Source organism: Tiliqua scincoides, chromosome 13, assembly GCF_035046505.1.
Source record: "Tiliqua scincoides isolate rTilSci1 chromosome 13, rTilSci1.hap2, whole genome shotgun sequence".
NCBI classification, from domain to species: Eukaryota; Metazoa; Chordata; class Lepidosauria; order Squamata; family Scincidae; genus Tiliqua; species Tiliqua scincoides.
This window is the reverse complement of record NC_089833.1, coordinates 16,118,079-16,142,257: the sequence shown is the minus strand read 5'-3', so window position 1 is coordinate 16,142,257 and position 24,179 is coordinate 16,118,079. Positions and strand designations below refer to the sequence as shown.

At 48.3% G+C, this 24,179-nt stretch overlaps 2 protein-coding genes across 2 annotated transcripts; one reads left to right on the top strand and one right to left on the bottom strand.

The window, feature by feature from the left end:
* The first annotated feature begins 10,775 nt into the window (after positions 1-10,775).
* On the top strand, positions 10,776-14,199 carry ATP5MF (ATP synthase membrane subunit f). Its single transcript, XM_066640339.1, has 4 exons — positions 10,776-10,852; positions 12,129-12,236; positions 13,385-13,501; positions 14,039-14,199. The coding sequence occupies exons 1-4, from the start codon at positions 10,837-10,839 to the stop codon at positions 14,065-14,067; spliced, it is 270 nt and encodes an 89-aa protein (XP_066496436.1). The 5' UTR covers positions 10,776-10,836; the 3' UTR covers positions 14,068-14,199.
* A 1,744-nt stretch (positions 14,200-15,943) lies between these two features.
* On the bottom strand, positions 15,944-24,094 carry CPSF4 (cleavage and polyadenylation specific factor 4). The gene is made up of 8 exons (XM_066640334.1): positions 23,962-24,094; positions 22,237-22,287; positions 21,398-21,550; positions 20,453-20,548; positions 19,637-19,730; positions 19,259-19,331; positions 17,875-18,048; positions 15,944-16,105 (listed from the first exon to the last, which is right to left on the bottom strand). The coding sequence occupies exons 1-8, from the start codon at positions 24,062-24,064 to the stop codon at positions 16,037-16,039; spliced, it is 813 nt and encodes a 270-aa protein (XP_066496431.1). The 5' UTR covers positions 24,065-24,094; the 3' UTR covers positions 15,944-16,036.
* Positions 24,095-24,179: the final 85 nt, after the last annotated feature.

Sequence of the window (24,179 nt, the reverse complement as noted above, 5' to 3'; positions counted from 1 at the left end):
TCTTTCCTGGACAGAAGCAATCGCTCTGGACAACACCCCAGCAAACATCATCAATTCGCAACAAGCTTTCATAGACTGATAGCACAATCCTCTGCCTGTCTTTTTAGAAGTAAGTCCTATTGACTTACTTCCAGGTAAATGTGTCTAGGACAGTAGCTTTACCCAGTACATTCACCTGGAAGGGTAGATGATCAGCTCCTTGTCCAATATTCTCCTTTCTCCTTAGTGATCATCACCAGAACAATGTCAAGCTTTATACTGTACCTGCTGTTTTGTGAATTCTCCCAGCTGACCTTTCCAATGGTTTCCAAAGTTGGGAATTTCTCGCCGATATCTGCCTGCAGGACAGCAGATGGGAAAAAGAGAGAGAGGGAGAGATGGGTAAGGGCCAAATGATGAATGATTAGGGATTAAAATAGCACTCGCCTGGCTTCAATTGAATATGAAGCTCCTGGAATGATATAGCAGATGTTTAAAACAGATTGAAATGTCACAGTGGGAATGGAGGGTGGAACACAGTGTTTATCAGATCCTTTCCTCCTTTCTAATCAGGCTGTTCCTTTGGCCCGGCTCACGAAGCGATGATGGCACTGAATGAATGTCCGAAGTGGAAGAGCTTAAAGCCAGTCCTTGGAGAGGCACAAAATCAGGGGCTGGGAGATCCAGACCACTGAGGTCAAACCACCCACCAGATGGTTGCTGCATAAGGTAGTGGAATCGCATGGGGGGGGGGGGTCAGGCCTTGTCTCTGTTCACCTGCCTCCACTGCTCCTCATTTTCCTACTCCCTGAATTAAAAAGCAAGAGGAGAACATCGTGGAACAGTAAGTGTGGAGGAGAGCAGATGTTCTAGTCCACTGATCTCTTCTCCTCCACTCTTCCTCTTCCATTCTGTCCCCTTCCTTCTTTTCCAATCAAAGGAGTGAGAGAAACTGAGGCTGGCATATCACCAGTTGGGGGGGGCAGTGGCAGAGCTAAGCCAGGGGTTGGGGACTACATAGCCCCCCTGAAGTGGAGTGGCCGTTTTCCACCACCTTCACTGCGGCGAGTGACAGCGCTCACCTAAGTCGCATGGCAATGCCTCAAAATTGGCCCTGCACTTGGCTCCTTATGGCTGCAAATGGAGGCATTTTTGGAGGCGAGGGGTGTGCATGTGCTGGGAAGGGGGGTGATCGTCTATGGGGGTGTGTGTGTATGCCATGCTGCTCTGTGACATGACCAGGTCTCATTAGACACATGTGCAGTGGCCTGGACGTGAAATGATGCTGGTCTACTATCATGGTTATTCTCCATGCTCTCTCGTAAGTACACCGAAAGAAAGTGAATACTGGTATCTTGAACATCAAGTGGCAGGTGAATATGAAGCACTGAGGCTGTGAAGTTCTTTCAGGTGCAAGACACCCATACGAGACATCAGAAACTGTACTAATCACAAAGCACTTTGAAGCTCTGTTTCTTTCAACGCAAGCGGCTTAAGCAAGTGCCCCTTGAATCCAACAGTATCTCCGAATGCTCTTCTGGGTTGTCACCGACTGTGCTAATTCTTCATGTTTATTTATTTCCAGCACTGCACATAGATCGTCTCTGGCCAGAGGGCTTAGTCCATGTTTGAATATCTCTGTGCACCCCCCTCTCCCAAATATTCCTGAAGCTCAATGGGAACGGGCTTTAAATGTTACCACAGATCTGTGGGAGATGCAAAGTGACAATTCAGTAGGAGCAATTCATGAGAGCAGCTCCCACCCACCTGGTTGAGTCCTTCGTCTCTTCCTGAAGTGTTGTCTGACTACGTGCAGCTGAAACGAATGCACATACTGTTCCCATTTGCCCTTGCGCCTCCTGCCTCTGCTGCATTTTAGATGGCAGGCTTCTTGAATGGGGACCTAACCTCCCAGCTGCACTCTCATCATGAGTGTACAGAAGTCCAAGAGGGCCCGTGAACCATCCACATGTGCTGTGATGCCACCAAGAAGTGACATCACCAAGTGTCACCAAGAAGTGCTGTCAATCTTGCACAGCTAAGCTCCCCCTTACCTCATGCCCGTTACCCTGCACATGCCCGATCTCGCCTGATCTTGGAAGCTAAGCAGGGTCAGGCCTGGTTGGTACTTGGATGGGAGACCGCCTGGGAATACCGGGCGCTGTAGGCTTATACCATGATCTGGGAAGCTAAGCAGAGTCAGGCCTGGTTAGTACTTGGATGGGAGACCGCCTGGGAATACCGGGTGCTGTAGGCTTATACCATGAGCTCGGAAGCTAAGCAGGGTCAGGCCTGGTTAGTACTTGGATGGGAGACCGCCTGGGAATACCGGGTGCTGTAGGCTTATACCATGAGCTCGGAAGCTAAGCAGGGTCAGGCCTGGTTAGTACTTGGATGGGAGACCGCCTGGGAATACCGGGTGCTGTAGGCTTATACCATGATCTCGGAAGCTAAGCAGGGTCAGGCCTGGTTAGTACTTGGATGGGAGACCGCCTGGGAATACCGGGCGCTGTAGGCTTATACCATGATCTGGGAAGCTAAGCAGAGTCAGGCCTGGTTAGTACTTGGATGGGAGACCGCCTGGGAATACCGGGTGCTGTAGGCTTATACCATGAGCTCGGAAGCTAAGCAGGGTCAGGCCTGGTTAGTACTTGGATGGGAGACCGCCTGGGAATACCGGGTGCTGTAGGCTTATACCATGATCTTGGAAGCTAAGCAGGGTCAGGCCTGGTTGGTACTTGGATGGGAGACCGCCTGGGAATACCGGGCGCTGTAGGCTTATACCATGATCTGGGAAGCTAAGCAGAGTCAGGCCTGGTTAGTACTTGGATGGGAGACCGCCTGGGAATACCGGGTGCTGTAGGCTTATACCATGAGCTCGGAAGCTAAGCAGGGTCAGGCCTGGTTAGTACTTGGATGGGAGACCGCCTGGGAATACCGGGTGCTGTAGGCTTATACCATGAGCTCGGAAGCTAAGCAGGGTCAGGCCTGGTTAGTACTTGGATGGGAGACCGCCTGGGAATACCGGGTGCTGTAGGCTTATACCATGATCTCGGAAGCTAAGCAGGGTCAGGCCTGGTTAGTACTTGGATGGGAGACCGCCTGGGAATACCGGGTGCTGTAGGCTTATACCATGATCTCGGAAGCTAAGCAGGGTCAGGCCTGGTTAGTACTTGGATGGGAGACCGCCTGGGAATACCGGGTGCTGTAGGCTTATACCATGATCTCGGAAGCTAAGCAGGGTCAGGCCTGGTTAGTACTTGGATGGGAGACCGCCTGGGAATACCGGGTGCTGTAGGCTTATACCATGATCTCGGAAGCTAAGCAGGGTCAGGCCTGGTTAGTACTTGGATGGGAGACCGCCTGGGAATACCGGGTGCTGTAGGCTTATACCATGATCTCGGAAGCTAAGCAGGGTCAGGCCTGGTTAGGACTTGGATGGGAGACCGCCTGGGAATACCGGGTGCTGTAGGCTTATACCATCGTCTTTCGAGACTGAAGGTTGCCAACCATGCCTGATACCAAAGCATGCAGCCCTTTTATTCCCCCAAGACTCTAAGCAAAGAGTAGCTGGATCACAACCAGATCGGGACCATGGCATGGGGAGGAGAGCTTTTGCCCTTCGCCAAAAGTATTCTCCTGATCCAGGTCAGGCCCCGCCCATGGCTGCCTCTGGAAGGGTGATAGGTCACTCGCCATGCTAGCAATCTGTCCTTCAAGCTCATGGTTAGAAAACATAGCTGCCTCCATGCTTTTGAGTTCTAACGGTAGAAACAAACACAGCCCCTGTTTTCAAGAAGGCAGCGTGGAGGAGACACTCTAGCCCACCTCTCTTCCGCTCCATTCCTTCTCCTTTTTAAAACCCAGGGAGCACAGAAAGGAGGCGCAATGGAGACAGGTCTCCGTCCATCCCCAAACCAACCTATAGCCTGACGCAACCACTTCATAGATGTGCTGGCTCTGCCCATGCTCTGATTTAGCATGGACTTCAGCTGAGCAAGCTTGGAAAAGAGTTTGTTTTTCTTTATTTTCCTTTATTTATTTATTTTATTCCCTGTATTTTATTACAGCCAAGTCAGAAATTTCCTTGGCAGTAGTAATTCAGCTTGGGCTTCCCCCAAATGTAGCTTTCCAGTAAAACATGTGGATGCAATACTAAATCAAGTTGACCTGCTAAGGAGCAGGGTTTTTTCAGATTCTGTCCGGAGAGAAACAGTCCGCTGGGAAGGGACCAACCTTTGCAAGGCATTTTGGGGATGCTGGGCTGGGAATGAGAAAAATAGGTAAGAATGCTGCAGGGGTCAGAGAGACCAGATTGGCTCTGAACCGGTTTCAGAAGGAAGACCACCCTCGTTGCCATACAAATCTCAGGGCCAAACCACAGGTCAACTTAGAAAAAAGTTTTTTAATTAGTGGTCTTGAGGCTGGCTGCATCTCTTTCTGAGCCAAAGGCATCCCTCCAGGGGCTCAACCCAGATTTATTTATTTATCTTTCACATTTGTATGCCAAAGGAGTTCAGGGTGGTGCACATAGTTCCTCCCCTCGTTTTGTCCTCACAATAACCCTGTGAGGGAGGTGAGGCTGAGAGAGAGAGAGAGAGACTGGCCCAATGTCACCCAGGAAGCTTCGTGGCTGAACGGGGGCTTGAACTTGGATCTTTCAGGTTTACGTCCGACTCACAAACCACTACAGCAGTATGTGGTGAAGGGGGCTTAACTAAAGTGACCAAGTTGGATGCATCCCAAAACCAGGATTTCTGAGACAGGATCTGGTGATGTCACAAGACTTCCAACCTCCAAAATCTAGAATTGGAGGTCATCTTGGAGGTCATCTAGTCCAGCCCCCTGCTCAGAGTAGGCAACTGCTTCAGCATCCTCTTGCTTGAAAACCTCCAGTGAGGTTGAACCCACAACCGCAGGGGGCAGACTGTAGCAGTGCTGGACAGCCCTTATATTTCAGGAATTCCTCATTTCTCGCTTAAATCAACTTTCTTGGAGAGCCACTGCTAGCAGGGTTGCCAGCCCCCTAGAATTGTCCTGGGGACTCCAGGAATCAATCTTCAAGTGATTATGGAAAACAATCAAGGAGATTTTAACAGGGTCTGCAACAATTCCTGATACGGCACTAGATTGGGGGTGGGGGGATTTCCATGAATAGCTTCAGTCAGAGCTGTCAACCAGAGATGCCAGTCAGTGTTTGACATTCTTGAGCCAGGTGGGCAAAGAGTCTGACTCAACAGAAGGCAATTTTCTAGAGTCCACAGGTGGATGCTGTCAATGTGGTTGCAGGATTTACAGCCTAAAGTGCCAGATCCAGGTCCTGCCCCCCTCCAGGGACTAGTCCTCCCACGGGCCTGCTGCTGTCTGCCCTCACCCCACCCCCAAACTCCTTCGTTCCACCCTCCTCCTGCCCTTTCCAAACCCCTGTGCCGGCTGCCCTTGAATGGTGCAACTTATGGGCCAAAGTTCAGGAAGCAGCCTGGGGAGGTGGCACACATCTTTACGCTGGCCTCCCAGACTCTCAAGGAGGTGCAAATGTGCCTTATGCTGGCCTAAGGGCAACCCAGGATTGTGCCCTTACTTACTTACTTGATTGATTGATTTGATTTTGTCTTATGGAGGGGTATGAAAAATTTTCCTGCTGCATGGCCATGACATCACTTCTAGCCGCCTTGGGTGCCTTCAGGGAGAAAGGCGCAATACAAATCTAATAAATAAATAAATAAATAAATAAATAAATAAGTTGACGACATCACTTCCGGTGGGTCCTGACAGATTGTCACTCTAAAAAGTGAGTCCCGGTGCTATAAAGTTTGAGAACCACTGTGCTAGAGAGGTTGGTGAAACCAGAATACCTCTAGCCATGATACTGAGCCTCAGCGCCATTATTGCATGGGCAACCATGGTTCCTACAACTAGAAGTGGAAAGATTTTAAGGGAATCTGAGCAGAGGCATTATATGCCAAGCTTTGGAATGCTGTAAGCAACTGTGGGTCTTTGTTTCAGGAGATTTAGTTCTTTTTTCCCCCCTAATGGAGCCTACAGTTGATGGGCTACCCAGGCAGAAACAAGCACCCCCCCGTAAGCCTTCGGCCTCCATAATTAGCCATCGCTTGGCCTGGTGCTTTATGTCCATGGCGCGAGAATGACTTCCTCCAGGCGACCAACACGAACAACGGAGAGGCTTATTGTCACACAGGAAGCATGGAGCTCCGAGAAGGCCAAGGAGATGTGAAGAGACAAAGATCTGTTGCCCCTCCAAAATAGAATATGCTAAAAATAGCAACTCCCCAGGAGCAGGCCAGCCTGAAAATAGCTGTTTTCTTAGGGAGCAAAGCCGGTGCCTTTCCTTCTGAAAGGGATTGCTATTAATGTAGAATTGACCCTGAGGCTAGCTTCTGAACAAGAAAAACGCTGCACGGACAGAATTCTACCAAAGTCCCATGTTCACCAGGAGGAAATGTGGACACCTGTCAGTCCTCAACCTGTCCTACACGTTCTCTGGGGATGCCATGTGCCAGAAAGACCTAAGGGATCTGGATCTGCACTGCAAGCATTTTTCTGCTCTTTGACAAGCTTTCAATGTGTTTGACAGTCAAAGAACTTGGACTCTCTGGATCAGGAAGAAAACTGGGATTGAGCCTTCTGATGTTGAGCCATCCACGTGGAGAAAATTGTTTGCACAGAGGACAGTCCACCTTGATCATTTTCAAGAGGATCATCAGCACCACACTACTGTTGTGAGAATGGTGTGCAAGGACTGTGAGATGGCTGAAATGCCATTGGCTCAAGTCTTGAACCGCTGGATGGAAAGGCTCTTGGTCATAATATTGAGCGATCCTACCGTTTTGGAGACATAGGGTGCAATCCTAACCAATGTTCCAGCACTGGCCTAGCCATAATGCAGCCCCAAAGTAAGGTAACAAAAATGCCTTACCTTGAGGAGGCCCCCTTGGCTGCCTCCGCACTGCTTGCCACATTGGTGCAGCTATGTCAGTGCTGGAAAGTCGGTTAGGATTGCGCCCATAGTCGATTTGGCATGGAAATTCTGAAAAGTAAAAGTGAAGTTTTCCTCTAACCAAGGACCAATTTTATTTTTAAATGTGTTGTATAAATGTTTAATGTCCGTGTCTTGGAGTGCATTGAAATTTCATAGTTCCTTATACAATGACAATGAAGTATTTATCTTTATCTTATCTTAAGAAGTGAAATTTCCCAGGAGGCTCTGCAAATCCCCTGAAACAAAAGAACTGGGAAGCGTTCATGGAACCATTCCGAACGTTCAAGAAGTTCAGCTTTTTGAGTTCTCCTGAAAGTTTCACGTGCAAAATGAGCAACCCCAGGACACAAAAAAGTCGAAAGCACTCAGCATCTGTGGCGACTATAAAAGGCACACCGAGAGTTGTAGTCTGGGAGACTTACATAACCAGCGCTGACGACTCCCCCAGATTGTTTATGTAATTAAATAGCAACAAAACCAATTATTATCTCGGGGGATCTGCGGGCCATGAAATGTGCAACTGAATTAACAAATCGTGCATGTCCTCTTTTCAGCGTTGGAAATACCTTCCGCCTACCCCCTTCTCTCTTTCCCTCCCCCAAGTAGTTGTACTAACTTGACAGCGACCAAAAAAAGAAAAGAAAAATGATGAGTAGGTTCAGGAGACCCAGTTCTGTAGTCAGGAAAGAGTTTGTGTAGTTGATCAAAGGGATCCTTCTGTTTTTTAGGTGGTTGTTGTCTTTATAATTATAAATAGTACACCCCCCTGGGTGGTTTAGCACCTAAACAGCCACCGGGTAGATGGGGCTCGTCAACCTGGGAAGGCAGCTCATCTGAGAGAAGGAAAACTCTGATCCCAAACCTCCACTGCCTTGTGCCTTGTGGCTACATCCATTTGCCTTGAGGCTTCAGGAGTCAACCTCGAGGCAAAATCCGGAGCCGGAGTCCCTGAGGCAGTTCATGGCTGAACACAGTCACGTTCTGGCAACTCCTGCGACGCCGCTGGAACCAACCGTATTGGCCTCTGCCTTTCCATTGGACCATTTCAGTGACGTGGAGAGGGGGGATTTGCTGCATGGGTAACAGCCTATCCTCCATACCTACTTTACCCAGGCTTCGCGCACTGGAGAGGACACTCTGTTCCAGAACCACCATTCAGAGCGTGACACCATAGTCTTCCGAGACTGAAGGATGCCAACTCAATTATAAATATCATCATCATCATCAACACTTTTCAACAAAAAGTACTGTAGTTCACAAAATGGTTTCCATAGCTAAATACGATCACCTGAGCATTTCGTGACCCAGAATCTTCCTAAAGGCTTCATTTTTGGAGTCGTGCCCCCAAAACACTAGACCAGTGGTTCTCGGACTTTTTAGCACCAAGATCACTTTTTAAAACAACACTCTGAGTCATTTTCAACCACGGCGCGCCATGAGTGGCCCACAAGTGTGCCACAGGAATTTGGGGAAGGTCATTTCTTAGTCGGGTCAATGGGGGATGTGAGCCCCCCACTGGCAGCATGGTGTGCCTTGACAATTGTCAAAAACCCAATGTTGTGCCTTGACAATTTTAGCACCTTGTCAGTGTGCTTGAGATGAAAATGGTTGCAAATCACTGCTCTATCGGAACCCAACTCACTTTAGCAGACAAAAAAAAAAAGTTTACCCGCTGCTCAAGCCTCTGTTTTTATCCTTTTCACTATGGCGGGTGGGAGGGAACACAGCCTTCTGGAGCACATTTTGGGGTCCACAAATATCAGCTTAGGACTGTTCTGGTGACTTTGTGTGCCCCTTTGCCTGGCCTTCGATAAGAGCCAAGGCATGCTTGCCTACTCACAAGTAAACATACAAGTGCAGCTCAGTTTCACTTTCCATTGGGCTAAATTCGTTTTCCTTGTCGGAGATCAGCTTGTCAGTTTCAGTTTCAGGACCCACAAACAATCAGGTCCCAGCCACTGGTCGGTCTTGACCCACAGTTGGGGAAACACCAGACAAACTGATTCTGAATTATGACAGATATAGCCCTTCCGAAAGATATATCAGATCACTCAGTCAACATTTGGCATTCCAGAGAGGGCAAGAGCTGGCATCAGAGAGCCCCAGGAAGCTGGTGCTGGTAGAAGATTTATTGCTCCATGCAAACTTCCAAACTGGCATCTCTCCCATGCCTTTATAATGTTTTTATTCTTAACAATTCTCAGTGTTGTCTCATTGCACTCTGCAGGAAAAGAGCTAAATGCCCTGCAAGTCTCAATCCATCCTTAGCCGTTTAGTACGGCCTCCTGTGGACATTACTTGTTTATCGCCCTATCCTCTTGTGTTCGTGGTCGGCTCAATTTCAAAGTGGGAGCTGGGAGGGGAGGCAATGACACAGAGCCGTGTTTCACAAGCTTGCTTGTATCCAAAGCCTCTGGAGACCAGGGCAATTTGAGGACGAATTTCTAAAAACGTGGTTTTGCTAAACAACCCTGACACCTGCTGGGGTTTTCTGAACTGCTGATTCATTTGATAGTTGGAGGATTTGCCTTTTCATTTATCATCATCATCATCAATTTTCATATGGACAAACAGATGTTAATGACTGGTTTGTTTTATCCAGACACTGTCCTTCCCAAGGACCTGGGGTGCCTTACTGTTATATTTTGGTGTTATAAATACCATCGTAAAATGTAAGCTGTTCCCAGTAAAGCTGCTTTTCGCAGTTGGTGGATGGTAATTTCTGTGGCCTGGATGCTGTTCAGGTGCTCTTCAAGGAGTTTTGGAATTGCACCAAGGGTGCCAATCACCACTGGGATTACTTTTCTGCCACACCCTTTCAATTTCTACTTGCAAATCTTTCTATTTTGTTATTTTTTCCCCACTGTTGTTATTAAAAATACAGATGACAGATTGCTTTCTATACCTATGAATGAGCATGGATGAGTCTGCCAGGACCTGAAAAGGTACCTCTGGCTGGTATGAGAAGGAGCCCATGTGGAAATATCAATGTGTTTCTGATCATCAACAACAGGAGCAGCAGCAGCTGTCAGTGTGCATGGAACTTTGCAGAGAGTGAAAAGTCAGATCCCTGCCCTGAGGACCCTACAATCCAGCCATAATAGTCTCTTCCAACTGTAACTGAGCTTAAATACCTGTGACTGAAATCATCACATATATTGCCCCTTTTTCACTGCTCCCCCATTTCCCTCTGTTGTCTGCCCCTCATGTCTATCTATCTGTTACACAGAACAGTGTGGGGAAAGCAGGTCCAGTCTCAGAGACTCCGCCTAAAAATGATTGCAAGTAATGTTGTGATTGTTTGTTTGTTTGTTTGTTTGTTTGTTTGATTGATTGGTTTGATTGGTTGGTTGATTGATTGATTGATTGGTTGGTTGGTTGGTTGGTTGGTTACACAGTTCTATTCATCATAGGGGGAGTCCTATGACAGGCAATCCTATGCCTGTCTACTCAGAAGAAAGTCCCATTATAGTCCATGGGGCTAACTCCCAGGTAAGGGTGGGTAGAATGGCAGCCTCAGGGCCCACTCCTATGCAGGTCTACTTAGAAGTAAGTCCCATTACAGTCAATGGGGCTTACTCCTAGGCAAGGGCGGCTGGGATGCTTCTAGGCACACAGCCCTGCAGAAGCACAAGAGGCTGCAGCAGGGAAAGCCGCGCATGCGCACTTCTGAGCACCACCAGCCTCTTTCCTTTGCCCCGCCCTCGCCCCGCCTACCTGCGGGACCTGGTCACACCCACTGACGCTTTCTTGTCTCCCAAACCAATGCGCCTGCGCAGGAGGGAGGTGTGTGTGAGAGAGAGGGGGGGGAGAAGGAGGCGGGGTTTCCGCTTCCGAGCGGTTGCGGCTCTGGCAAGATGGCGGACCGAGTGGGTGAGCTGTAGCTGGGGGGGCGGCTCCAAGGTGACCCCGCTCCTCAGGGGGCGCTCGGCCTCCGCCCGGGAGGAGTCACTGGCCTGGGGGACTGGTGGGGGGCAGGAGCCTGGCCTGGCCTGCGGCCCTGAGACTGCCCCTTTGCCTTCTAACACCCCCCCCGCCCCAGAAGGGGAGCTGCAGGCTGCAGTTCCACGGGGGAGCCTCAGCCCCCCGCATCTCCTGTTCAATGGGGAAGCTTCGGACTGCAGCTCAACAAGGGGCGCTTCAGCCCCCCCCCACTGCCCCCTGCTTCTTCTGAAGTTCCACAGGGGGACCCTCAGCTCCCCCCACTGCCCCCTTGCCTCTGCTTTTCAGCAGGGGGAAGCTTCAGCCCCCCCCCCCACTGCCCCCTTACTCCTGCTGGATTCTTGCTTGCCAGGCAGCTCTCAAAGGCACATGGGGGGCAGTCCTAAGGGCTGCCTTTTCCCCCCATCCAAATAACCACCCCAACCTCAAAAGGAGAGGTCAGGCTGAAGTTCAACAGGGGCAACTTCTGCCCCCCCTGCACCTGTTGCATTCCTGCCTGCAAGGTAGCTTTCAAAGGTGCATGGGGGAGAATAGTCCTAAGGGCTGCCTTCCCCCCCATATGAATAACCACCCCAACTTCAAAAGGAGATGTCAGGCTGAAGTTCAACAGAGGAAGCTTTTGCCCCCCTCCCTGCACCTGCTGAATTCCTGCTTGCCAGGCAGCTTTCAAAAGCACATCATAAGAGCTCTTTGGGATCAGACCAAAGGCTTCTGGGCCAGAATCATGTGTCTGCCTGCCCCCCCCCCCCCGGTGGCAAACCTCTGGGATGCCTACAAGAAGAGGAGAGAGAGGTTTACTCTTCTCTCTTGCTACAGGTAGATTACCCCTTATCCAGGCAACCAAAATCCAGACTATTCTGAAATTCAGGCATTTTTGTCCTGTGCTCATTCCCACATACAGTGCGGGTACAGGCTGTTCAGTTCTATTCTATGCTGTGTACCTGTATAGACATTGTTGAAAAATGTCAGAGGCCGGCAGACACCCATATGGTTAGCAAGTGAAAAGGTAACAAGCAAGAGGAAGCATCTCTCATTATATTTAGGCAATCCAGAAATCTGAAATCCAGACATCTTCCCATCCCAAGCAGCCTGGATAAGGGATACTCAACCTGTATTGCTTCCCTGTAGCTAGGATTTTAGCAACACGCTGCTAAACTACACGCACCCCACACATACACACAGTCTCTGACTGGATTTTCTCTCGTAGTTCCTGTTAAAGATAAGAAGCTCATGGATGTGAAACTAGGGCAGTTGCCAACCTGGCTTGCAGCGCGAGATTACAGCCCCATGGGGATTGCCAGCGGTTGCCGACGAGGTGAGTGATTGGATGAAGCCTGTTGTGGGGCTATATATTCATCTAGGAGCCTTGTGCATGTCCTATGTTAGTCATTCCATTTAAAAGCTGGCAATTGCTGTTTCCAGGCCTTCATCCGGTGTCCCAAATCTGGAGTTAGGTCAACCAGAATTACAAAGTTTGCCATCTCTCTGTAGATCTTAAATCATATGGTTGAGTTTTGCTTTGCAGCAGAATCTGGATGCTTAGGAGAGTCTGGTTCACACAGTTTAAGAATCAGAAACCAGAGTGAGTTGGTGGTGGCTTATATGGTATTGCCAACTATGGTTCTAATCTGGCCCAATACTCTTGTGTGTGACAGTGACGCTCCAAGATATATATCATGCATAGACTTTGCCCAGCTGAGCTTCCGGAATTCCTTTCAGCTGGAGCGGCAGGTCCTTCTGTTGTGCAGAAAATTTCCTTTCGTGTAGAACAGGGGTCTCCAAACCCCGGCCCGGGGGCTAGATGCGGCCCACGGCGAGCCACTAGCTTGCTGATGGCCAGCCTCTTGTCCCCTGAAAGCCCCTGGCCCACTTTGCCGATTCTGCCTGGAACTATGCACTGGTTGCATCTGAAGGGTGTTCCAAGGGCCAGAAAAGTTGAATGAACGAGCCCATTCATTCATTTATTCACACATCTAAGTTCCATCTCTAATTTATTTACATAAATTTTCTATTTAAATTTTTTTCGGACCTCAAAACCGTGCCAGACATTGGATGTGGCCCTCTGGCCAAAATGTTTGGAAACCCCTGGTGTAGAACTAAAAGCCTGCCCTTTCTCTTCCTGCCCTTGCCTATCCTTGAACAGATTAACTTTTAAATTGGTCAGTGGTCCCAGCTGCTGCTTGCTGAAAAGTTGCTGTCCAAACCTTCTGGGGAATTCTGATTATTAATTCTGACAATTCTGATGATTAGTATGATTATTCTAATACTGATTATTATTGCAGTAAGTCTGCAATCTCATGTACACTTGTTAGGGTGTAAGATGTACTGACTCTTTTCATTGTGCTAGCTCTTAACTCTGTTGTTACCAAAAGCTTGTCTGTACTTTTGCTGTCTTATGGTGGAGCCTTCAACAGCTGTAGACCAGAGGCACAGTTACTTCTGAGACTTTCTCCACTTTCCTAGGTTATGACAGATTTGTCAAGAAGTACATTGATGTGAGGAAAGGTGGCATAGGTGGTATTGCCATGATGCTCACCAGCTACGTGATCATCAGCTATATCTGGGACTATCAGCATCTTAGTGAGTAAAACTTTTCTTAGGATGCTTAAACTGGGTGGCTTTGGGTCAGTCACTTTCAGGGCAGTTGTAATGATGGAGGTGTTCTCCATCCACGTGTGCCATCTGGGTTCCTTGGAGGAAGGATGGGATACAAACCTGAGGAATGTTTTAAGAACACACTTAGTATTAAGAGCCCTTGTGAGGAGAATTCCTAATGTTTTTAAGTAAGAGAACATGGTTACCAACACCACATTCCTTGTAACAGCTTCCACCTCTGTTTTTGTGGCTTCCATCTCTGCAATTTGCACCTGCCCAAAGTCCCCTCTTCTGTGTAAAAATTCAGAATGGAGATGCATTGCCCTGCTTTTTGTACATGATGGCCTTAAAGTGGGATAAGAAGGAATAGCTATACACAGATAATTAGAACTGGGTTCCATATTGCAATTTGGGATGAAACATGGGTCCCAGGTTTGAGAAGGCTGCACTCCTCAGCTTCAGTTATCAAGAATCATGTGCAGCATGCAACTCAAGCGAACTGATTTGTGTTTAATGATGCAGAGCATGACCGCTGGAGAAAGTATCACTGAGACTCAGTGGACCAGAAGAAAACAAGTGACTGAATCTGTGGCTAGTACCAGATGTCTTCAGCCGAAGTCTTGACCCTTAATGCTGAATTGCAAATGTCTTGTGACCAATAATAAAATATTTACTGTCAATGAGAGCAGTTGAAGCTATTTTTACATGCTGTTAAAGCTACAGAGGACTTCCACAAGCCCTTATTCTTTCTAGAGCTGGGAAAAGATGTCAGGATTATTCTGGGTTCATTAGTATATGCAAGTCACATCTAATGTCAAAATGGTGGTAGACCCCTATATATCTGAGCAGTGTCACTTTTCTGCATGTGTGCTAGAACTAAAGTCTACCAGTGTTTTTTCCAGGCTTGAATGCAGTTGTCAAAATGTTTCTGTGAACTCATTCTGTGAACCTATTGGGGGGGGGCTACATTTACCACATGTAAATGATGCCACAGCTGAAATCTGATTTCCTGAAGAGTAGGAAAGTGTGTGAGGGGCAGTTGCATTTCCTTCTGATAAGATATTGAACCTCAGTAACTAAGGCCATCAGGCTATATTGGAAGCCTTTAGACCAGTGGTTCCCAAACTGTGCCACCTCATCCTCCACAGGGGGTCACAACTTCATGCACTACAAAGCATTAGTGGGAGCCACCAGAGGCTGCACTGGGGTCATGGCAGGGCCATGACAACTTCCATGGGTCACACAATGCCTTGTGGAAGCAAGCTAGAATTGCTTCTGCAAGGCATTCTGGGTTCCCCACAGCAGGCATCGAGTTTTGACCCATTTTGGAAGGACTAGTTGTACATTAGATCTGGCCCAGCTGGGGAATAAAATCAGTATCTCACTGGTTACTTTAATGATTCAACAGGGAGAGGGGTAGGGATTTGTTTCACAAGACAGAGAAGGCCCTTTGAATGATAATGACTCCACTCTCCAAAAGGCACTCTTATTCTAAAAAATTTTTTTTAATTAAACACAGAATCCTGCCTGAATCACATGAGCCAGGAACCCAGTTTAGTCATCTTAGGCACAGGTCTATCCTCTTCCTCCCACAATCACATTTTATGAATTAAGATCATAGCCCAGCTTTCCAACCATACAGCTCAGTTTAGAACGAAGAAGCACCCTTTTAAAGTAGTTAAGACACCTGCAGCAGGTCTATGATAGTGGCCAAGGCTCATGTTGTGAGAGGAAGCATTCTCTGTCCACCTTCAATAAGCCACCATGATGAACCTCTCCGACAGTGTGAGAAGTTTAGCTTTCTTGTCATATGCAGGTAGATGGCAGTGTAATCCCTCCACGTAGAAGGTCTAAGGAGTAATTGTAACTTGGTTGGGCCATATAAACATACTTTTACTGCCAACTGACCAGAAAGAATTAGGGAGTTCTTCATCAGGGGCATCCTGATCTATGATGAGACAACGGTACAGTGCTCCCTCCCCTTGTGACTTCACCTTGGATGCAGCGTGTGTTGCATGCACCCTCACAATACCATCTCCTGACCCCATGAACCACAGGGGGGGACTGACAACTAGTTGAGCCAACTGTTCACCTCCATGTGCTGTAGCAAGAAACCTGCAGACCAAACACCCTACAGAGGGCACAGAAGTCTAGGAGCACTTCACAGCATTACACCTGTGAGCACTTCCAGCTTCTTCCAGAGGCAAGGACTGCTGGCAAATGCCAGAACAAAGGAGAACCTGTTCCAATAAGTGCACTGGGAGGCAGCTTAATGTATTAAGTTTTTTCTTCAGCCCTGCTTTTCCCACAGGGCTCTGAACAAAGGTTGGTACCCACCAATTCTATTCTTAAACAGTTAAAACAAATAACAAAATAGTCTTGTTGAGCAGTAGTCCTTGGCTGGCTGGTCCATTTGGTGCAGGCGTTAATAGGTAGAGCACCAGGTGAAGATGGTGGCCTGGCATCTTGCTCTGCCCCCATGTTTGTGGGGGGGAGGTGGTCATACAGCCTCCTGTTGGTTCACTGTCCACTAAGAAAGGCCAAGTGTCCTTTTGTGCATCTGTTGGCATAATGTCCTTTCTCACCACACTGGAGGGGGGGGAAAAGTGTGAAACTATTAATAGGAAACCAATTTTGGATGAACATTTGGTGATGGATACAAGTGATTGGTAAGGGCGAGACATCCTCCCAGCCTTTAAAAAAATAAAAGCTCATTTTTCTCTGTTATGGTTAAGAAAAGCTTCACTACAGAAGCTGTTTCTGCAGAAGTTTAGTGGGTTTTTGCCAAAAGGTGGAATTTCTCCTCTATGGGATAGCTTCCAGCCATTCCAGTCCAACCATCTCAGTCCATATTCTTCTTCCCCACCCAAAGTCTCACCCTAAGCCAGTGTTATTCAAACTGTGAGGCGCGGCTCCTTAGGGAGGCGCCAGGAACTCAAAAGGGAGGCGCGCGATGTGATACAGTCACCCCCTGGGCACTTTTTTTAAAAGCAGAAGAAACGGGAGTGGCTGCTGCCGCCCTGCCGTCTTCTCCCTCCACTCGGAGGCTGCCACCTTCTGTGCTCGCTGCATGTTAATTCCAAAGTTCTTTGACTCCAACCTCCATCTGGCAAGTACCGAGCATGCTCAGCTTGCAAGTCCAGATCCTTGTCTGGTTGGTTCCTAGTTCCCAGCCTGGGATCGCTTCTCATCAAAGTGAAATCTCTCTTTTCAACCCCCTCCCTCTTCCACTCCCCCCTTTCAATCTCCAAACCTTCCCGCTTTCCTCCCCCTCCCCAAATAAAACGCTTCCTATTTTACCATTCACCAGGGGTCTTAAAGTTGTTTCCATGCAGTTGGCAAAGGGGGGGGAGAGAGAGAAGCACACACTTTACTTGGCCAGGAGCAGAAAAAGGGGACTGTTTTGAAAGTGATTTATTAATCTTGTTGTTTGACTGAAGAGGAGAGGCTGTATTTTTAAAGTGATGAATCTTGCTATTTGAAGGGAATACTTATCAGCCATTGATGAAGTGATTGCCAGCCCAATCCTATCCACACTTTCCTGGGAGAAAGCCCCATTGACTCTAATGGGACTTACTTCTGAGTAGGCATGCGTAGGATTGGGCTGTGCATCTCCTAGTATAGGAGACAAATCAGCTTCCTAACCAAACCCTTATCAGCTCTGATATATTTTCATGGCCTATTTTTGTTTTCCCCACCAGCTGCTGGAAAAATTTAATTAAACTAAATTAATAAAGGGTTCAATCCTCTCCACGGAGAATGGGAGAAATGACTAGTTGGATTGGGGTCCACAGGGGGTGTGTGTGTGTGTAATGTTGGTCAGACTGGTTGTTCACAAAGTTCATTTGATAAAACAATTCTATTAGTATGCTTACAAAGTTAAAAAAATGAGTCTTCCTGGACCAGGCAAAAATCTACCTACTCTAGCATCCTGTCTCCAACAATGATCAGCAGCTGATCATTTATAAAGCATGTATATTGCTATGTATTAGTAATATATTTTTAAGATCTGCATTTAATTAATGATATGATTAATATAATTATTAACATAGTTAATATTTCTGGCCACTTCCTGTTTAATGACGTCACTTCCAACCCTCAGGAACATGATGGGGAGTCATGGCCAACAGCCACGGGGGGTCAAGGGAGCCACTGGCCAGAAAAGTATGAGTACCACTGCCCTAAGCAACTGTTTTCCAAGTTCGGCCCAAAGTCAACACTCTTTCACTGGAAGGAAGCATGAAAAGACAACATTTCATGGCATGATTGCTTGAACACTCGCAAGATGCCTGCTTTGGGGTGCCAAATTCCAGACCCCCTGCAAAACTTTTCCCTGCAATGTGCAGCTGTAGACTTACCTTGTAACAGGTGACCTGCTCCAGCGGCCGAGGCCCTCTGTTTGCTATGCTGTTATTTTGGGACTGCATAACTCCAATGACCTGTGGGGTCCTCTGTTGGTTAGGAGACGAGTTCTGACTGGTTAACTGGATTAGCGATGAGGACGACCTTGGTAAGGGCAGATTGTTGTTTTGCTGAGAAGGAAAGAGAGAGGCTCGCATGATGAACGATCAAATTTTTCCAGTGTGCTTCCAGGCAAAAGGATGGGACATCTAGGGCCGGGTTTGTTCGGAAGTAAGACTGAAAGAGCACAGGGAGGGGCAGAAAGGAGTGCAGCCCATGAATTAGTGATAGAGAAAATACTGAACGTGAAAAGAAGATACAAAAAGAGAAGGAAAACTGGAAGAGAAGCCAGAAACAGATGGAAGAGAGAAAAATGTTGGGAGGAAAAAAGGAACAGAAAAGTGTGTACAGAAAGGGAGAGCAGCTTTGACCCATACAGCTAATTAATGAAAGTACAAACATTTTAGGCCTTTTCGGCCTTTTCAGCCACACTAGACGCTGTTCCAGAACCACCACTCAGAGCGCGATACCAGAGTCTTTCGAGACTGAAGGTTGCCAACAAAACATTTTAGGGGCTGAGAAGGTGCAACATTTCATTTTGAACCCTTGTAAAAGCAGCCAGCCTTTGAATGAAGGAAGCAGAAACTGACAACGAATGCACAAGAGTGCTTTGCAGTTATGTTTGTTCTCTAACCAATGCTTCTCAAACTGTGCTCCTAGAAACCCTGGGGCTCCCTGAGACCTCTTCAGGGGGTCCACAAGCACACCATAAATGGCCACCTTCTGCTCAGCTCTGTGCCATATGCACTGACATTCTGGGGCTTCCCAGGACTCCACACATGCAATGGCAGGGCTCCCCAAACTTTGTTCAGGAGTGTAAAGGGCTCTGGAGACAGAAAAGTTAGAAAACTGCTGCTCTAAACCATGTCAAGGTAAGTACTCTATCCCCCCCCCAAAAAAAAAAGATATGTACAGGTGGGCCTTCCTTATCTCTGTTCAGGACCCAGGGGTTTGACTCGAGGGTCCTGACCCACATCTGGAGAACCTCACTGAACCTTCCAAATGCAACCAGAAGAGCCTTCTGGGAGTACCATACCTGGGAGATGTTCTATGGCACAGGGAGGCACTTCTGGTACCTTCTACAGGTTCTCGGAGCATTGTCTTCCCCCATGGATCTCAATATCCATGGGTTCAGTATCTGCAGAGGGCCCAGGAACTGATCCTATTCTCAAAAAGGATGTGTGTAGCTTGCTCAAGACCACATAGACTGGTGTCCAGAGTTCAACCATTAAGCAGCATCCGGCACTGAATTCTGAATAAGCAGCAGGGAAGGTGGCCTACCTTTTGCTGTGGTTGTGTTGCCTGAGGCAGTGGAGGTTGTTCTGTGGTTCCCATGGGAAGTTCAAATCGAGGACTGGTTTAAAAAAAATAAGGATCAGTACACACAAGGAAATATACAAAGACAGAACTGACTCCTCACACCATTGGGGTCTGTTACTACTCCGGGACTATGCTACAAAGCTCTGGGGCTCAGCACCTTTCCTGAGAAATGGAAAATACTCTTCCCCCCCCACACACACACAGTATGTTTTGCTGCTCAAAATACAAAATCTGCAGTAGATGGAAGTGCATATATTTTGGTGCGCAGATGATGTATTTGGTGAGATTACAAGGAAAGTTTAAGGTCCCAAGAAAAAACAAGTCTTGCAACATACTCACTGCATAAATTTGCAAGCAGGTCCCTCTGGACAGAACCCTACCAGGTAATTCACACAAATAACACGCCGGGTATGTCTATGTCTGCAGAGGGGGCCTGCAAGAGAGAACATTATGGTCATCTCTCTATTACACTGGTATTGGAAACTGGTAGGGGGCTCAGTCCTTATTGTACCCCGATCCCTGGCTAATAAACAGTCCCCTTTGGTTTGTGAATCTTCAAGGCTGTATGTTCTCAAGACTCCTCCACAACCACAATTAACAGAAACTTCTCTAAGGTGAAAACGGGGCCTCAAGGCCAAACCAGACACCAGTTTCAATGCAGGACTGGGCCTTCCGATGCAACCTGATATTGCAGCTTTACATTCCTGTAAGATGTCCTGTACATTCCTTTACAGATGTCCTGTAAAGGACATCTGCAAGAGGGATCTGAAGGCCTTAGGAGTGGACCTCAACAAGTGGGAAACCCTGGCCTCTGAGCGGCCCGCTTGGAGGCAGGCTGTGCAGCATGGCCTTTCCCAGTTTGAAGAGACACTTGGCCAACAGGCTGAGGCAAAGAGGCAAAGAAGGAAGGCCCATAGCCAGGGAGACAGACCAGGGCCAGACTGCACTTGCACCCGGTGTGGAAGGGATTGTCACTCCCGAATTGGTCTTTTCAGCCACACTAGACGCTGTGCCAGAACCACCTTTCAGAGCGCGATACCAGAGTCTTTCGAGACTGAAGGTTGCCAACAACATTCCTGTTACCAGACTGGTGAATGCTGGAACAGGTTTGAGCAAAGTGGTCCAGCCACCAAGGCCCGCACGTCGCATACGTACCATGTTTACAGAAACCTCGGTCATACCAAGGACAATCTTTGATCTTAGACTCCGGGTCAATGTGCAAGAATGGACATTCTTTGTTGCTGCATTCCCCTGCGGTAGACAAGCACAGACTTTACTGGACCAAGCAAGAGAGGAACGGTTTGGGGCATCAGGAGTGAAGAGCCTTCCCAGAACAAGAACAGGTTACAAAGAGTTAGGGATCACTTAGAGGCATTTCCTTTGCCGCTGCCTGAACGCCAACCCTTCCTCCCCATCCCTGCAGAGAAGGGACGCTATCCCTGACAGGGCTGACATCCTCTGACTAGTCAAGCCTGGAAAGGCCACAATGCAGGAGTGCAGCATTGGTGCCAAGGACCCAATCCTACCCAACATTCCAGCACTGATGCAGCCCTGACAAAAGGATCCCTAATGGGGTGAAAGCGCAAGGTGCTGCTGTACAACACAGAACCTACTGTCCCTAGCAAATTAGTTCAGTCCCATCACCACCTGCTCCAGATGAGATTTCCAAGTCACCCCTCTTTTAAGCCATTTCTGCCCAACGTCACATATATGCAACAGGGACCAAATACCCTTACCTACAAATCACAGTATCAGTTATCCTTTTCAAACACTGACAAATCTAAATGAAAAACCAGTGTAGTGGCTAAGAGACAGCTGCAAACCTGGTAGTCCCTGGTTCAATGCTCACCTCTGCCATGAACAAGGGAAGTGCCCTTAGAAAGTTTCTCCCAACACCCCTCATCTACTGTGTGTAAATAACACTGACTGTACCTTACATGACTGTTGAGAATAACAGATGCTCAAAAGCACTACATACAATACTACATTCTATATTCAAAATTCACGAAATGCCAAGTGGCGCTAATGCCACTTGGGCGGCCAAAACTCTTTTCACACCCGGTGCCAATGAGATTCACGCCAATAGGCGGTTTCTCTTACCAAATTTGGAGTAGAAGTAGCACTCTGGCATCTTGGTCATGTCATATTCATGCAAGAATTCACACTGGTCGCCCTTCTTGCACAGCCCACGCAGCCAGTGCTTGCAGACCACCGTCTTTTCGCCACTGATGTGTCGGAAGGGGCACATCCCCCCTGCAGCGAAGCAGAGGCGGGAGAGAGGCTTTTACACACACATTCAAGAACAGGTCTTGCCTGAACGATGGAAAATTCATTGTCCTTGAATGTTTTTATGCTACAATACTGCTTTAACTCACAGCTAAACAGTATAGTTACCCATGTGACAGATATATCTTATCTCTTCAGCAAAGTCTGATAAGATGACCCAGAGCTATAAATGTGTGGGCAGTACTGAAAACCTTGCCTGCTCTTCAAAAATCACAAGGTGAGCTGGGGATTCACAAGATGTGAAGCGGTACCATCTTCTTTTTCCTATGTGTAGGTTGCTGGGGACAAAAGGTGTCCAGGAGGTGGGGAGGTAAGGAGAGAAGAGAGGGGCTCCCCCCTAAAGAGGCGCTCTCCCCAGAGCATGCAGGAGCACCAGGTACTGCCCAACTTATATGAAGCCTGGACTGCCAGCCTGTTTGTAAACTGTCCAGTACAGCATTACCACCTTGTCTTTATTCATTCATAGACTGAATTAGTAAACTCCTCCCAGCAAATACTTGTCTCTTGTGTTACTCCGAAGTGCCACAAACACCAAGGCGCTATATGAACTAAAAGCTAGACTGCTTCACGATCAAGAAGTAGCAGGGGTAGGACTGCAAACCGGTTCCCCTGCACCGGTTTCCTAGCACAGCATATTGGCAGGTGTAGCTTACCTTTCCCACAAGCAGCCTTTAAAAAAAATTCACAGACAGCCGCTCCCGACTCTGTGGAGAAAAAAAAAAACTAGTGAAGTTCCAGGAATCTGACAGCTCTGTCGTTTGAAGCTGTTAGTTTTGTTGTTGTTGGACCTCTGCGGGAGTTGGAAGAAAAGGCACTGATCACATCCTCAAAGGGGCTTTCTTTAATGTTTTATATATATAGTAACTATTACTGATGAGAATAGAAACTGAAACATTTAATGCAAATGTTTTAAACTGTTCTCTGATTTATATCATACTAATATATAGTGTCCAACAGCATCCTTCAAGGACAAAGACACTGCAGGGCAGTTTAGTTACCTTTCTTACTGAAATTTAGCCATATATGTATTATAATTCTAGGCTCACTTCCACTGATGTTGATCAATGTGAAAGCTACACCTTCTTTTTCTTTTGGAAATCTATCAAGTGGGGTGGGGGTGGGGGGCAAGCAATGAAGCTCCCTGACTGTTCCACTAGTTTTTCTTTCATTCTTTGTGTTCATCAGTTCACCAACATGTATTTTTCTTTTCTTTGTTTTTTAAAACCTTTCATTGCTTTGCTTTTCTGTGTTCATCCGTTCACTTTGATTTATTTTTTTCAAGTGCCTGTTTGCAAGTTGTGTGTTTGTTTTTTGTGAGCCATCTTGGAACAACTCCATTTGAAAGGGGAAAGGGTGTGTGTGTGTTTTGGGGGAGGGATAGATGTAAACATAACTTACAAACAAGAACACAATGTAAACATGCTTTAGAATGTTCTAGAAACATCTCATACTCTATCTACCTGTTTTGACTCTCCTGACACTCAGTTTGAGGGGATGTGCCCTGGCACTGGTGTGGCTATCAAAATAGGCCAAGCCTGATGAACTGCAGCCAAGGACCCTTCACTCCTCCTGCCGCCCTTCAGCGCACTTCCTTGCCACAAGGTGAGGAGATGGTACCAGGTCCCTCTGACCTGATTACTTGCAGCTGACGAGCCTTCACGCCTCTGCTACCGCTTCTTCACCCAGTGCACAGTTAACCTGTGGAACTCCCCGCCACATGGTGTTTAACCTGTGGAACTCCCTGCCACATGGTGTGGAGATGGCCCCTGCCCCAAGAGGCACGCGGCAGGACCTGGTGACCCCTCCGGGAGGGGCTGCCATTGCTCTCCTGCCTCCGCAACCTCTTCCTTCTCCAAACAGTGCACAGTTAACCTGTGGAACTCCCCACCACAAGGCATTTAACCTGTGGAACTCCCTGCCATAAGGTGTGGAGATGGCCCCTGCCCCAAGAGGCACTCGGCAGGACCTGGTGACCCCTCCGGGAGGGGCTGCCACTGCTCTCCTGCCTCCGCAACCTCTTCCTTCTCCAAACAGTGCACAGTTAACCTGTGGAACTCCCCACCACAAGGCATTTAACCTGTGGAACTCCCTGCCATAAGGTGTGGAGATGGCCCCTGCCCCAAGAGGCACTCGGCAGGACCTGGTGACCCCTCCGGGAGGGGCTGCCACTGCTCTCCTGCCTCCGCAACCCCTTCCTTCTCCAAACAGTGCACGGTTAACCTGTGGAACTCCCCGCCACAGGAGGCGAGGAGGGTCCCTGGTCCTAGACACGCGTAGGGGCCCGGTGCCCCCTCCAGACTGCCTTTCCTCCCCCCACCCAGCCATCCTGTGGAACTCCCCGCCACGGGGCGGAGAGGGCCCGCGGGCCCCGCGCTCACTGTCCATGCCGGGGAAGGGCAGGGGCTGCGCGCCCAGCTGCTGCTCCACGGCCAGCTCCAGGTCGAACTTGATGTGGTCCACGCTCGCAATCAGCTCCTGCATCCTGGCGGCCGACTCCACCGCCCTCGCGGGGGCTTCTGCGCACGCGCCGCGCCGAGCCGCGCCCCTCCCCGCGCTCGAAGGCACGCCGGAAGTGTGCCCGCCCCCCCCGCGCCGA

Bases quoted from the DNA above. Each gene is read 5' to 3' on its own strand.
- CPSF4 (XM_066640334.1), bottom strand. From the start codon at position 24,064: ATGCAGGAGCTGATTGCGAGCGTGGACCACATCAAGTTCGACCTGGAG. The intron at 19,332-19,636 runs GTGAGTATGTTG...TTTTTAAACCAG, and splicing joins CCTGCTTGCAAATTTATGCA to TCCTCGATTTGAACTTCCCA. The intron at 18,049-19,258 runs GTAGGCCACCTT...TTTCCTTCTCAG, and splicing joins CAACACAACCACAGCAAAAG to CAAAACAACAATCTGCCCTT.
- ATP5MF (XM_066640339.1), top strand. The intron at 12,237-13,384 runs GTGAGTGATTGG...CCACTTTCCTAG, and splicing joins TGCCAGCGGTTGCCGACGAG to GTTATGACAGATTTGTCAAG. The intron at 13,502-14,038 runs GTGAGTAAAACT...TTAATGATGCAG, and splicing joins CTGGGACTATCAGCATCTTA to AGCATGACCGCTGGAGAAAG.